The 15646-nt window shown below is 34.9% G+C and overlaps 1 protein-coding gene across 9 annotated transcripts in view; it reads left to right on the top strand.

The window, feature by feature from the left end:
* The window catches only part of LOC138106396 (diacylglycerol kinase beta), a 425706-nt gene that overhangs the window by 403032 nt on the left and 7028 nt on the right, over positions 1-15646 (top strand). For all 9 annotated transcript variants that reach the window (XM_069006937.1, XM_069006936.1, XM_069006939.1 and 6 more), the window contains 2 exons: positions 8443-8563; positions 10328-10388. In XM_069006937.1, the coding sequence (XP_068863038.1) occupies positions 8443-8563; positions 10328-10388 (182 nt within the window). The remainder of the gene's footprint in view (positions 1-8442; positions 8564-10327; positions 10389-15646) is intronic.

Here is a 15646-nt window from a genome sequence, read left to right as displayed (position 1 = left end):
AGTGGGAAACTAAATCAAAGCTTCTTTAACTTTGTGGACTGCAGGAAGTTTAGGAAGATTGTCTGATTGACTTGCATGTTACAAATATGTGCCCCAGCGTTCACTGGATTTGAGTTCATCCAACTGTCTGATGCTCCTTCTGTACAAAGAGAAGGTCTGAACAATGTAATTGAAAGTGCAATCCAAAGTATGATTGTAGTATTTATTTAATTAAAATAACCCAGGTACAAAGAGTGAGGGCAAAGAAGCTTAGGAGGCAAACCAGCCACCGAAAACTTGGAGTATCAGCAAGCTCAATAGACTATATTGATGCTTTCACTGCTATGTTTTCTTTCCTGTTAGTACCTGTCCAAACTACCTTGGACAACGTTACCATGCTGAAGGCTATTCCCCACCTACATAATCTTGAGTGCTTTAAGGCAGACATTTTACCCCATCATAAATGATGAGAAGTAATCTATGACACATCTCACTGATGTTTAGAATACTTTCCTGAGTTAGCCCCTTGGTTAACAAATAAATAAATAATGCTTTTGTTCAAACTGGTATCCACTCTGCATAGTGTGATCACCAAACACCACGGAATACTAGCATGGTAGAGGAAGAAAATGGAATTGGCTCTCATGAAGAGCAAGAGAAATGAAGATCATCTTTGGGGTTTTCTGAACTCCTGGGCCAAAGTCAGTACCACCTTAATCAAAAGGAGTTTTAATACTCACATAAATGGAATGAGTATTTCTTTCCGGCAGATGATTAAAAAACTCTTTGGTGGATAAATATAGGGATAATGCTGTTAATAGAGCTTTCTGCCCTGCAGAAGGAGAACATTTATACCCTGTTAGTACTAGTTCTCCTAGAAATGTACAAATCAAAGCTGGTTTTCATTGATCAGACTTCTACATTTCCATAAATATTACTGTATTTTTCTTTTCTAGTCTGTGGCATTTTTATAGGCTAATCAAATATCTAATATTACTAGGAGCCATCTAAAGTGAATGCCAGAAGTACTAAGGAGTAATTTGAGAATTAGATCTATTTTTGTTAGTTGAAGTGATCTTGACTTGCTCATATTGTATCGTACCTGATGCTCAGTAATACGATAGTACCAATACAAATAGGAAGATATCCGGTTTGAAGTTCTTAAATATCTGTTAAAAGTGGTGAGCAGTCCAAGCACATTAAAATTCCATTTTCCCCATACAAGTGTTTGCTGCAGATGACCCCCACTGATCTTAAATATATTTCTGTATCTGTAACTGAATAGAGGTTTTCCGTACAGCATGTTCTAATGGTACTCTGGCCTTTAGCCAACAAGGCACTGAATAAGGCTATTTTTAAAATACAGAAACTGGGAACAGCTGCAGCAATCAAATTTGATAAAAACAGAGAGGAACTTTGCTTTTTTTTTTTTTTTTACGGTTTGTCCAAGTTTAGACTGCTTTCATAGAACAGCTTTTGTTCTCTTGGATGAAGGGAGTATAAGAGTAACACAGTGAAATCCTTTTGAACAAATAACTTTTAAAAGAATACCGATTAAAATAATGGGGGGCTTTTTGGTGCAGCAGCATGTTCAGTGCAGTTGTACCTCAAACCATTAACAGAAAAATTCCATTAAAAAAGAATACATTTTGTCTGCCAACCTTTACCATAAAAGATTTACACATAATGATCTCCCAAACTGGAAGATGAGATCTCTTGTTTCAAATTTTGAGCATCTGAATACTGGTATTTTGGAGTAGTTTCTGAGTGGAAGTGATTTTATTTGAATGCTCTGGGGTGGGTTGGGCTTGTTGTTGTGCTTTTTTTCTTTCTTTTACCATTATTCAAAAAAGTTTCATAAAGAACTTTCCTCTCCTTCCCCCCACTTAGCTGGGGAAAAAAGTTCACTTAAGCAAAAGTTTTATGAAGGCCTTCTGTGCACTTTAAAAAGTTTCATAAAATATTTCATTATAAGGACTGATTCTTCCTTGTTTGTCTTGCTGGTTTTTTGGGGGAAATTGGTCATTCTGTGATTAATGAGAATTGGGAGATGACTGTGCACACAGAAAAAAATCCCTTACACAGGAGTAGGCTGAGCTGTGTCTGCTAAATGATTCCATCTGAGGATAGGGCCTCCGTGCTAGACTGATGCAAGTATGATACTGAGTGAAATTCGCATTCCACTGAAATCACTACGAGTTATGCCACTAAATTCAGCAGAGAGAGGATTTATTGGTTGCATTCATTTTAAGTGACAAAACTAGCACTTTTGCATCTTACCCCATTATCCCATTAGGGCTATTAAGTACACCATCAATTCTGATGCTGGAGCAAAATTCTACTGAATTTCTCACATATGCTTAAATATGGGTAATGTATATAATTTGTGTATGTCCACAGAGGTATAAAATGTGTATGTATTTTTGTGTGGTTTTATGTATATAAAATACCTGCTTAATTTATTATCACCGTATCTGAGTATCTCTCCAGGGTGAGAATTACACCAGTGATATATCTTCCTTCATGCTAAGTGGAAGGTTAACTTCTTTTGTTTTGTTTTAAAATTAGGAAAACAAAATATGAAGACAAGAATAAAGGCTAGAGAATCAATACTGGCATGAAATAGATGTATGGATCCACCTGAGATTTTAATGTTTACAAGCAAACTCAGCAACACAAAATACTCAAAACTGGGTGACATACCATAAATATAGGACTTGATATATATCCTTGAAGTCAACATTAAGAGGGATAACAGACTTTTGATAACAGAATGTTGAAATTTAGGATTTGCTGATTTATTTCCTGTCTCTTCTCCAAACTTCACATGTGATCTTGGCTAGGTCAGTTCTGAAAACTCTTGTACTTAACTTTATGTGATAGAAATAATATTATGACTCTTGCAGGTCTGCACACAATATATTCAGCTGAATATGAGAACAAATATTTTCCAGGACCTAAACATGTCTGTGTACAATTTTCACTTTGTAAAATGGACATAATAATATTATTTTTCCCCAATGCTTTGTCTGTTTTATTTGTCTATAAATTCTTGGATAGGAGAACTGTCTTTTGTATATGTCTGCGTATCAGTAACAAAACAAAGCATTGACATCATCTGGACCTTGAGTTATAACTCTGATATAAACAGTTATAAATGTTGAGGCATATGTTACTTCAGGTAGCTTCTCTAAAGGAAGATATAACAAAACCCAGGATGTACAGATTGCAGAGGATATACTGATTTTTTTTTTTGCAACCAGGAATTTAGAAAAAGGTGTTCATTTAAAATCAGGAAAATATTGTGACAGTAAACACATTTCTAGCATTTTTTTACAACAGTCCCTATCACTGCATGTGGAAGCAACCTCACATTCCTGCATAATGGGTAACTGGAGATTTAATACATGCTGTGTTCTAGGAAGATACTGAAGCATTCATGTGGTGCAGAGCATTGAGCTTGGGAGTTTTTCAAGGATCCACTGGCATCATACCAGCTTTCAAATTCTTATCCAGTATTTTAACTGGAACCAAAAAATTTCCAGTGTGATGATTACTAGGGTTTGATTACATTTAGTAAGCTATGGAGCCCCTTCTCTTTGAAGACAAACTGCTGCCAGAGACAGATTTACCACTGACCAACAGTGTTTTTATGCAAATGTGCCTGAGTGAGTGCAGTAACCCCAAGTTATAATAGAGTCATTCAATCTCTTGCCAGGACAGCAATATTTATATATTGCAAAGATAAATTAGATATCAAAACCAGTTCCATTACAGAGGGAAAGTTCTCTATGTAAATCAGTTTTTCTAATCACACCATGTTTCTTCTCACCCACCCCCTACCCCATTTTGCTTTCCTTGCTTTATCTTCATAGATGAATTCCAAATGTGTTTTTCTCTTGTGTGTTCACTTTGAATGTTGAGGCATTCAGCTAATGCCAAGATAATGGATAACGTAAACTCATTACGAAACTTTAAAGTCTCAAAGTGTATTTCTTCATGCCTTGAGAAGGGCTATAAAGGGCTTATAGTCGGATACAATGTTTTGTCTGCCACTTGTGCAAGTTTCTGTTTGAACTTCTTTCTTCTGCTGCCTTATGGGAAGAAATGGACAGTCAGCTCCCTAGTGACTTTATCTCCCCATCAGGAATGAGTGCAAGGGGTCAGATCCCCCTCTGCATGCTAGTCACCGTCTGCTGATAGCAGTGCTCCCCTGGGAGAGCTGGCTTTGTTTACTGACAGGGCTAATATGAGGAGACACGTGAAGTACTTTGGTTTGTGGAAGAGGCAGGAGAGACATGGTGCTGTGAAAACATTCCCACACACTCTAATGGCTCATTCACATAGAAAACAAGCGAGAGCCTTCAGCTCTTTCACAGAGCACAAAGTAGAACAAACGGACTCGGGAACCCCAAGGCACCAGTCAGAAAACACTTTCCTAATGGACTGAGATGCTCTACATGATAGCTTACCTATGAGACTTCAGCTCTCCTTTAGGCAAATAAATGAACTCGTTAGAAAGAAAAACCGCTCAATATCTGATCGTTGCTTTTGTTCACTGTTAGCTGTGAAATTCTTCTTGAAAATCTAACCTTTAGTTTCCTAAATCTAAGCTTTCTAAAACTAGTTACAACAGGTGAAGCATGCATTGGAGAATTCTATCGTTGCAATCACCAATTATTTCTCTTTAGAATAAAGTCTGTAGGATGCAGAAGAAATGTGAGAAAGAAACACATCCCTAAAAGGGGATACTTTTTTGCTTTATAGTTGGTAGAGACACAGATGCATACGAGTCTGTAACTTAAGAATATAATTTGAGGATGGAAAAGAGTGACTTTCTCAATGAGGTCTCAAACACAATACTATGACAAATACATGTCATAGAAAAGTCCATATTATAAACTGTTTGAAGTGACAAATGATGTTTAGTGAGCGGCAGCATTCATTATTTTTTACTACAATTTATAAGAAGTATAAGAAGTCAACAAGAATAGTGATACAACCCACAAGTTTGTGTAGCTCAGTCCAACCTCTAACACCAACCTGTGTTAGAAATAAAGCACAGAAGTGCAAACTTATAGTGATTCTTTTCTGTTAAGATATCCTACCGAATATGCATCATTTTTGATTTAAGTAATTTCAGAGTCTAGTGTGGCCTCATGGCATAACAAAATATTATGTAAAAAGGATTTCCTTCTTGTCTAGAAGCACTATGAAACCCCTTGGTTCTTGCATTTTGAGAAATACTGAATTACATTACTGTCTTCACCTACTCCATTGCACTTATTATTTTCTCATCTTTCCTCCATTCATCTCCTTACTTCTGGAAGGCTACTAGTCTAATTTATTTTCATACAGAAGTTGCTCCATATTTGTTAGCACATTTGTTCATCTGTCATTTCCAGGTTTTTTTTATTCCTCTTCGTTGCTGAGTGAACTGGAACTACAAATTCCATACTTTATGGATGTACCAATTGTAATATTTGATGATCTGAAATTGAGCATTGAGCTGATATTTTCGCAGAACTTGTCACAGTAACTTCACAATATTTATTCCTGCATGACATTATCAACTGTAGTCCAGAAAATAAGCATATACATATGGAGACACACCCACACCATATTTATTTCCTAAAGTTACATATAGGTATATAACAATCTACATATCTGTAGTGAGCTCTCTTTCTCCTCATGGATGTTAAGTTACATATATTGAACTTTCTGACTTTGTAAAGCCCCATTACTTAGTACTGTAAAATTCCTAAACTTTTTTTATAATCGGCTTTTCTTTTTCCTTTGTTGAATCCTCAGTATTCACTATCTACTTCTATTTCCAGATTATTTTGGGGTTTACGTTGAGCAGTACAGAGGCCCGCACTGATCTTTCTGAAAAATCAGTGATAAATTTCCACCAGAATGAAGCATGACTTCCCCTTTCCTATCTTTTAATTTATATAGAAGATCAGATCTCCTTAAACGGAGCTTAGTCTCTTTCAGAGTCTTTGGTGGAGATCTTTTAAGAAGAAATATAATCCATTTGTTGATGTCTTGACCCTTTATATTCAACCATTGTACCTATAGCCATGTAACATCATTGAAGAATGGGACTAAAATAGACACACTCCCTTTTCCACTTTTCACTCGAGTTCTTATCAAAGTCAATATATCTCAAGGATTTGTTGAAATGGACATGACTATGTAAAAGCATGAGGTCAAATATATTAGCAAGGGCAGGAGTGTGAACTAATGCAGTCAATAATTGCATGTTACATTTGCTTTAGTTTTTACTGCTTGTGAGGGAAAGTTATGTCTAATTTAAGCTTGATTCTAAAAATATTCATATTTGGCCTAAAATAACTCCACTTTGGGAATGTGCCACTGCAAATGTGAAGTTTTTGAAAGGGCTTCACTTTCTTGGTAGATGAGAGTATTGTTCAGTTCCATCTTCCAATGTTTAATATATCAAATTTTTTGAGGAGCGTGGTAGAGATCAAAGTGCAGGATTTGGCCCTTAGTTACCTGCTGCTACTGGCACTAATCTCACAGCTATTGAAAAATGATGCATCAAATATATATCCCTGCAAATGTCACTATTCTGAAACTTGCACGTGTTGCCTGAGCTGTCAGAAATAAAAATCTCCTCATATTTATTCTTCCATTTAAAAAATAATAATTTTCTAATGGCCCAGTGAATAGGAATTTGATGGTTTTTTTGTCTAAACATTTTAATGATTTAGTACATCCGTAAAGTTCTGTTTGCTTTTATAGTAACTTTTGAAAATGAGTAGTGCTTTCCCAGTTAAATCTCTGTGGCTACCAAGAAAAGCAGCATTTGTTTAAATCTCAGTTGAGTTTAAATGTGAGTTACTTACAGGAAACATTTTAAGGAAAAAAAAAAGGCAGTAGAAAGCCAGACGTACAAAATTGGGCTTACATGTGTTACAGGGATGCAAACTATAAAAATGTATATTTAGAATTAATCATATTGTGTGTTTTAAACTTTTGACTGTCTTATTGTTTTCCCTTAATGGGCAAAAATATTTATTTTTTTCTCCATTAATATTATATGGAACTGATTTCACTGTGATAACAAAATTAATATAGCAGAAAATATTAAGAAAGTATAAGAAGAAAAATGGAAGGCTTTGGATAGTATCAGATTTTCTATTGGAAGCTGAATAATCCAGATCATAAATCCTATTTGCTTTTAATATTTTTTTTCCCTCATCACAGTACTTCTTTCAGTTAATTACCTTCATTGAAAGCCCAAAGAAGTGAACAGAAAAGACTCCCGTTGAAACTTTGGAATAGCCTCGTAGATATGATTGTTAGCATGAAATTTTACCTTCATTAAAGGTTGAGGGGTTTAAAATATACAGAGTAATGTGGTCTCTTTTCTTTGGGTTTTTCAGTGTGATGATAGACTAACATTGTAGCTCAACGCTTTGCTTCACGGAATAATGTACCTTTTGGAAACATTGATGTTAACAGCCAATTTATAAAACACACGTATAATACAGCTAGAAAGAAATGTTTCTTTTTCTCGTCCATTTGGTCTTGGCAACATATATTTACACAGGAGCATATAAAGAATTTCATACAAAACACCCTAGTTGATTCTGGATAATATTTCATTACCTTGCTTGGTTGCTTCTCAAAGCAGACTGCTTATTACTGTTTAGGTTTCTGTTTGTACCTGAAATTCCAGACATAATTTGTCCTTGCTACTTGAAGTCAAGCAAACTAATGTTTATTTAATGGAGTTTTTTTTTGAAGTTTAATGCCAGAGTTCTATTTAGTCAAAAAGAAACGTGAAACAAAAAATATATAACTGAGTGCAAACAAGCACTACAAAGTTCAGGAAAGCTAGGTGGAAAGTTAAGGTGTTTTTCTTTCTTTTTGCATTGCATCTGTGTACTGATTAAGACACTGATCCAACACAAAAAGTAATAATGGTGTCATAATGATAATGCATGCACATAAAGGCTGAATTAAAGCTGTACACATTGTCTGAAAAGTACTGTACAGAGGCAGATCCTTTAGGGTCTGGAGTACTGATGTTTTCTTCACAGATTTTAAATATCTGTTGAAAAAATAAAAAGCATAAATTTGTGAACTGTAAATATCTCATTTTCTGTGTGTCAGGTAACCAAAATGGAGGAATTTCTCCTATTTTCTCATATAATTAAATTATTTCTTCAGTCTTCATGTAATAAAATAAACTATGGATTTAATTATTCTATTTCAGAATAATTTTGGTCAGAATATTTTATAATCATGTGACAGCAGGGCCCAGTTGTGTCCAACTTAAAGCTGTAATTCTTCTTAGGAATCATCAATTTTGCCAGTTCTGTTCTCCACATCTTTTATTATCAACTTGTCTTCTGGCAGTTCTTGTTGGTCAATGTGACTGCTTTCCAAATGTTGTTGAGGCAAAATGTGGGTTTTTTTCAACTTTTGCAGATCTAAGTGACCAGCTTATGGAAGTGGTTGGTCTGGAAGGAGCCATGGAGATGGGACAGATATACACAGGTCTGAAAAGTGCTGGAAGACGGCTTGCCCAGTGCTCATCTGTTGTCATCAGGTATCAGCAGCTTTAATTTACACTGCACTGTTGTAATGAAACTAGAGTTTTCTATATTGCCAGCTGACTTTCTTTTGTAGTTTAACAGTCATAATTATTATTTCTTGTGGAAATATCATTTTTGTATATGAAATTAATATATTCCATCCATATTTTATGCCCATATATCTTCCTTTCTTTAAAGGTGTCAAAAAACTAAAAAGAGGGTGTTTACATTCAAGCTTCACATGCCCTTATTCAAGTACCATTTTGTCCTATGACAAAGTATTGTCAAGCATTTGGCGTAGAAGGAATAAGGCATGGACATCTTGGGGTTTATTGTTGGCATACACTCCATGCAATTTCAAGCCAAAAGTAATTTAGCATTACTTTGTCACATTTTAACCCATTTATAATGCATACCACACTAGTGAATATTAGCATGTAATTAGTAATTGTAAAGCACTTTTTTGATCTGTGGAAGTCAAAGTGCTCTGTTTTTAATTAATTTGTTATTTCCTGAATTCTGACAAGCCACCATTATTAAATCTGTTGGTATGTGTGAGCTGATGGTGGTGGAGTACTCTAATTTCATTGTGTTTTATCATTTTTAAGAGATGAACATTCACAATAGAGTAAACTTGGATTAGAACACAAGGAAAAAATAATTATTCTAACTTTTGGATTAAATAAGGACTGAAAAAGAATTGACCATCTCTCTCTTTGTCAGTGAAGAATTACTCAAGAAAAATTTTCCAAAATTTATTAAACCCATAAGGTCTACAATTATAAGCCTAAAACAAAAGAGCAACAATAAAAGCTTTAAGAAAATAAGTAGGAGCCCTTCCCGAACTGTAAAGTGAGAGCTCATTAAACATTCTTCCCTTCCTCCATTTATGGGCATAGGTGATAGTGGATAATTCCATGAACTATTGGTTGTTTTCAAATAACATCCAAACCTGAATTCCCACTGACCAACATGCGTGACTAATTTCTACATCATTAGATTTTTCTATTCCACACTGTTTCTAATAGTCTTGTATGCAAACTATTATAATGCAGAAATACAGGGTTGGAGCAAACTATTATAATGCAGAAATACAGGGTTGGAAAAGGCCAAAAACATAGTACATTTTTCTTTTTTGGTTCTCATTTTTCTACACTTTTCTTAACGTGGCATCCAGACCTAGGGAGGGAATACTGTCTGTATCTTTATGTTGAAATCAGCGCCCCTTTGCTAACAATTTAAATTTATAACGTGGCTTGTTAAACACTGAATATAGCACAGACTTCATTCTCTGTGACTGTTCTAACTTGGAGTTAGACACAGTGGTTCTAATAAGTGGGGATGACAGACTTAAAATTTATTTGTTATTTCCTTTATAGTAGTATAATATATATACTATATACTAGCAGGGTCTAAATTATAAAAAAATAGCAGAAATTTGTCTTTTCTGTTAATAAGGTTTGTTCCTGAAGTTATTGTGTAATTCACTCATTATTTCACAAATTGCAGACTCTTCTTCCATGAAAGAGTAGTATATTACTAGCAAGATACATGAGTATTTGCCATGTTTTTGCTTTGTGTGTTGAAAATCAGACTACACCTACTAAGTTGACTGGGTTACTTCTGTAAGCATTTTGAGTCATACTGGAAACTTCATACAAGTTTAGGGGTAAATCAGGGTTATATCTGTATACCATCACATATATGCCTTTTTAATAAATACATTTATTAATTTTGTCTAGTTTCTTTTTCTTACATTATGAAATTTGTACCTTTAGGACCAGCAAGTCTCTGCCTATGCAGATAGATGGGGAACCTTGGATGCAAACTCCTTGCACGGTAACTGCAACTGATTTTTTTTTTTTCCTCTTCTTTTTCACTGATAGAAATATTTCTCTTTTGTTTAAAAGACAACCATTTTCATCGGCATTAACTCACTTTACTTAAATAACGTCTTCACAAACTGTTTTTATGTACTTCAATACCCCCTGCATTTTCAAGTTATCATTCTGATTTCAACCACAGGTTAGAATGGAATAAAAAGGCATTTATTTCAGAAGTTGGTACTTTAAGATTGCAGTCTCAATATACCTTTACCCAATATGATCATTTATTTATGATGGTGTATCAGTCTCTATTGCTGAGGAAAATTCAATCTTTGTTTTGATGCTGAAATGTATAAGGTAACTAATATTAGTCTTTAAAATTTAGAAGATTTTCTATTGTGTTTTTGAGAGCTCATATCAAGAAAGTTTTAACTAAAGCTGAAGTCTTAACTGTGCTGATGGTATTATGCAATAGGGCTAATATTTTTTTAAGTCCTTACAGTTTAAGGGAGAAATAAAGGAAATTAATTCGTTTCTTGTTTCAGTACCCACACATACAAAGTGAGGGCAGGTTAACATCAATCTGGATAGGTTAGGATAAGCTAGGATAGGATAGGAGCTTTCTCAGAGAATGTTCTTTGAGTGACTGTTTAGAGACAACGCAAGGAAAGGTGTATTTGTAAGAACGCTCCATTTTCATGTCTCTCCAATAATTAGAGAGGCTAACCAAGCATTCACAGAAGAGGTTGAAGAAATACAAGTTCTTTACTGTCCTGTGCAATCTTAGTGACACGTTTTAATATGCAGTTCTACTAATTTTGCTTCCGTAAAGAAGACCTGTGGTTTTAGGTAGACTAGTTGCTGTAGCCTTTCAGCTTGTAAATATCACAAACCAGTGTTGTGACGAGGAAGAAATCCCACTCCAAATGGGAGTAATTTTCCAAAAAAGGATACTGGATTACTTCCATAAGTTTATGTCTGTGGTAGAATTAAAAGTTACACAAAAAAATAGAAAGGACGACGTTCAGTAAGGTGCTAATAGGCGTTTAATTGATAATATATGATTTAGGATGACAGATGAGAGTTGTGATAGTTCGTGTTTACTAGATACACCATAGTGTACAGCTGAACAGTGTGAAGGGTGCTGAATTTTCATTCTCTAGGGAGGTGCACAGATTCTGCAATAGGAGGAGAAACATATGAACACATAGTTTGTAGAAGCAGAACGGAGGGAATTTTATGAGATTAGTTGCAGAAAACCTTTTGGAGTTAAGAGATATCATTATCTTTACCTCTTCTACAATGATGGCTCAGTGCAGAGCAACAGCACTGAACCCAGCAGTTACTTGTTCAGGAGAAAGACATGTAATTTTCAGTTGCCAGATTACAGAAGAGAACTTATGGAAGAATGCTGGCAATAACATGTGCTTTTTTTTTATCCTGATGCTTGCTCTGTGCAAAATCCCTGTTCTCTGATTGATCATGGTAGCAGAAGCTGCCTGTGCAATTGAGAACAAACCTGGAAAAAGAGACAGTTCTTACATTTCAATTACTGTCCTGAGGAAACAGTAAATTACTACTGATAATTACTGCTGTCCAGTTTTAAAGGGAATAGAAATGGCATACGCTTTTCTGAGGAACGTATTCTTTTTGCTATACCATTGTTAAGAGAATATACTTGGCACTTGGTAAGAAAACCATGCTGTTGAATGTACTTGTTTCCTCTGAGGAAAAAAGACATGAACCATTTGTCTATACCAATGCACATCCATGAATTTAGACATAGAAATATTATTTTTCTTTATTCATATTTGAGGATTTTTTTTCTGCGGAGGAGCTTTAGTATTTGTTGCAATAGCTCCTTGCCTTGTATATATACAAAGTAAAAAACATGTATGGTCTAACCTCTCTTCTCCCCACTAATTCTAACTACAGTAGAGATTTTATTGAAGTTCTCTGCAAAGTAACTAGGAATTCTTCCATAGATAATGACATAGGTGGATATTAGCTTTCTTTCAACCAGAGAATAAGATTTGATTTCTGAGTTTGTACTTCACAGCAGTCTTTGTTTGGAAGCCAAAGCGTACTTGATCACGTAAATACCAGGGTGATATCTGTGATGTGTATCCAAACCAGAGTCTATACAAAACCCCCATGAAATCAAAATAATTCTTTAGACTTAGTCAGCTACATAGTCTGTCATTTGAGCCAGAAGGAGTTCAAATTTCAAAAAACAATACAAGGAGGCCAGTATAAAAATCACAGGGTTTGTCTTTTTCAGAGAAAAAACTGCCTTTTTCTCCCAAAATGAAAGAAAATTATTAATGACCCATTTTTAAATGAAAAAAAAAAAAAAAAATCATCATGGCCAGATAAAGAACTCCATAAGTTTAATTCCTTAGTACACATGTGATAGTTTGGCTTTCCTTTTATTTCGCCTCTTAGGAAATTTCTTTCCCTAGCTCTTACAAGAAATTGAGGCCCATATATAAAGATGCTGCTATTCCTGCATTGTGCAATGAGACATGGGGAGACATTCCTATGCTACCTCTTTTTTCACATCAGGATGCTGAGGCAAGGCACTTATTAGTTTACTAGCTATGTTGTACGAAGGACAAAAGATACAGTTGTGGTTGGATATACCAGCTCAGTAGTTTTAGGGGAGAGAGGTCGGCACCTTGTTAGGTTGCACAGATTATGTGCATCAGGGAGACAGCAGCTGAGCCTCAGGTTTTTGATTCTTTGGTGTTCCAGCCAGAAAGTTATTGTTTTAAAAAAAAAAAAAAAAAAGACTGCTGTATTTCCCCCTTCAACTGTCCTTTATGATGTTGAAATAACACACTTTATTTTTGGTATCTTGGGAACTTCAGTGTCATCTAAGTTCAGTAGTTTTAAGGGCTGACCTATAAATATTACAGAGACTAAGTGAGAAAGAAATTCAGAGAATCTGCAGCTATTGAATCAACTCTTGCCCAGGTTGCAAGTACTTAAGCTCAAAAGTACTTTTCTGGATTGCTTCAGGTTTTGATATAAATGAGAGTATTTTTCAAATGATTTTTCAGGAAACCAAGTTCAACCTGATCAAAATTCTCCAGCTTTTCTATTATGCCTATTCAGGAAAACAAGATCAGCATCAAATTCCTGTTATGTATAGGATGCGCCCTGCACATGCAGGCTTGGAAGTTTACTTCCTGTTGAAGGAATAAACATGTTTCTCTTTGCTGACTCTCCTTTCTGAGTGGAAAAAAAGTTTCACACAAATAGCATGAGTTGCTGACACTGTCCCTTCTCATGCATGTGGAGGCTGTGCTACTCCAAAATGATACTGTGAGCTCTGAGAAAATGTTTTGACATGTGGTAGATAATGCAGTGATTCTCCAGAAGCTGTGATCTGTGTTTTTTCCTTCCTGTGATCAATTTTAGTAGTAAACAAATTGTTGTATGTTTCTTTTAAAATCATTTGTGGTGTATTGCTTAGGCACCTAACATCCCTAGATGAGAGCAGGTATGCACTCCTGTAGCTTCTGTGCATACTTAAAAATGTGAGTGGTCTAAAAATCTGTCATCCAGAATTATTCAGTATGTTGAACACATGCAGACTGCAGCGTCTAACAAAGTCATTCTACTCCTTCATAATAAGATGAAGCATCTGAGCATCAAATTGTATTGTTTTCACTGTTTTTTTTATAGAAGACTCTTTGGAAGAAGGAAAGATGATAATGTTAATGTTATGTTAAACATCTTGTCTGATTAGCTGAAGAGGAAATTCTATCAGAGCTCTCCCAGACAAATATAGCAACATGAAAGATATCTATGGTTTCACCTGATCTCCAAACACGTCATTAATAGTAATGAAACTTCAAAGACTCTCAAGTTAATTCAATAAACTTCTAGCTTTAGCCATCAGGGGTTTTTTTAAGAAAAGTAATCTTTCAATTTAGCTACATAAATTATTAGCAATGTTTTGAAAAAATCTATAACAGTGTTCCATCTTAATTAGAAATAACTGCAATTTCAGTTCTTTCATCTATTCCTGACTTGCTTGGCATGATATCTGAAAGAGTGTCAAGCTTCTAGAAACACTAGATTAAAAGTAGAAGACAGAAATGTCTATAGAAGATGCAAGAATATTGCTTAAATAAAGAAACAAAAATAAAAATCTATAGTCAGAGCTCACCTAATGGATTGTCAGAAACACAGTTTCATAGCTATTTGAGACACAGTACTTTTAGACTTGTTTACTTATATAAAAACTTGGAGTAAATCGTGGAATAATGTTACTCGAAATTAGTATTTCAAAATATTATAATTTGATGCACCTTAAAAATAAGTTTTGAATGAGTGATTTCTCTCTAGTTTTTCCTTTAGTCCCTAGCGATGTGATAAGCCAGGGCACAGAGATCCTACTGCCCTGTTGTTAAATCCAGAGAGAAACAAGAACTTAAAACACAAAAAACCAAGCTTTTATTAATAATCACTATATGTCAGAGCCAGGTGAGAAAACTAAAAGACATACAGATTTGCTTTTATATAGATCCATTTTCTCCAATACCCCACACATCACATGAAGCAGGTGGAGCAGTATTCTAGACTCTGTCTCTAAAGTATCTTCTTTTCATGCCTCTGGCTGTACCAGTATTTTCTTATCAGTTGTTTATAATGCAAGCATTTAAACTACTGTGTCTGCCACTTTACCGCTGGGTCCTAGATGGTGGCTAATTTCAATAGCATGTTAGCCAATTACTATATAGTTAACCCATAAATGGAAGTCATTCACTAGAAAAGACTTGGTGTATTACAAAAATGCTGCATTTTTTTTCCCTTTTGAACAGCAGTGTGCATATATTTCTGTTGCAAAGCCAGATTGATTTATTTAGTTTTTAACATTTTATTTTGCAGCTGGGCATTATTTTTTGTGGTCACAGGTACACTGTACTTTAATTATTTTTGTTTATGTATGCATATTTTTTTTTAATTTCACAACAGTTTTTTGTAATTGACAAAGCAATTTACTGCATGTGTGCTTTCTGCACCCCAGACAAATACTCTAACATGTAATGCACCTTTCTTTCCAGTTCAGATTGTTAAGAAAAGAATTAGTTGTGACTAATTGCCAATTAATTTGCAGTGGTTTTAGGGAGGAGGGGGAAAAACAATTGCACCTACTAATTAAAATTTAAAATATTCCAAAGTGTCATCTTTAGGTATCTGTGAAATACATAATTTCCATTTTAGTTCTGCACTGGATCTGTAACAACCCTGAGCTGACAG

Source organism: Aphelocoma coerulescens, chromosome 2 (assembly GCF_041296385.1).
Source record: "Aphelocoma coerulescens isolate FSJ_1873_10779 chromosome 2, UR_Acoe_1.0, whole genome shotgun sequence".
NCBI classification, from domain to species: domain Eukaryota; kingdom Metazoa; phylum Chordata; class Aves; order Passeriformes; family Corvidae; genus Aphelocoma; species Aphelocoma coerulescens.
Note: the sequence above shows the minus strand (reverse complement) of the source record. Positions and strands in the feature narration are given on the sequence as shown.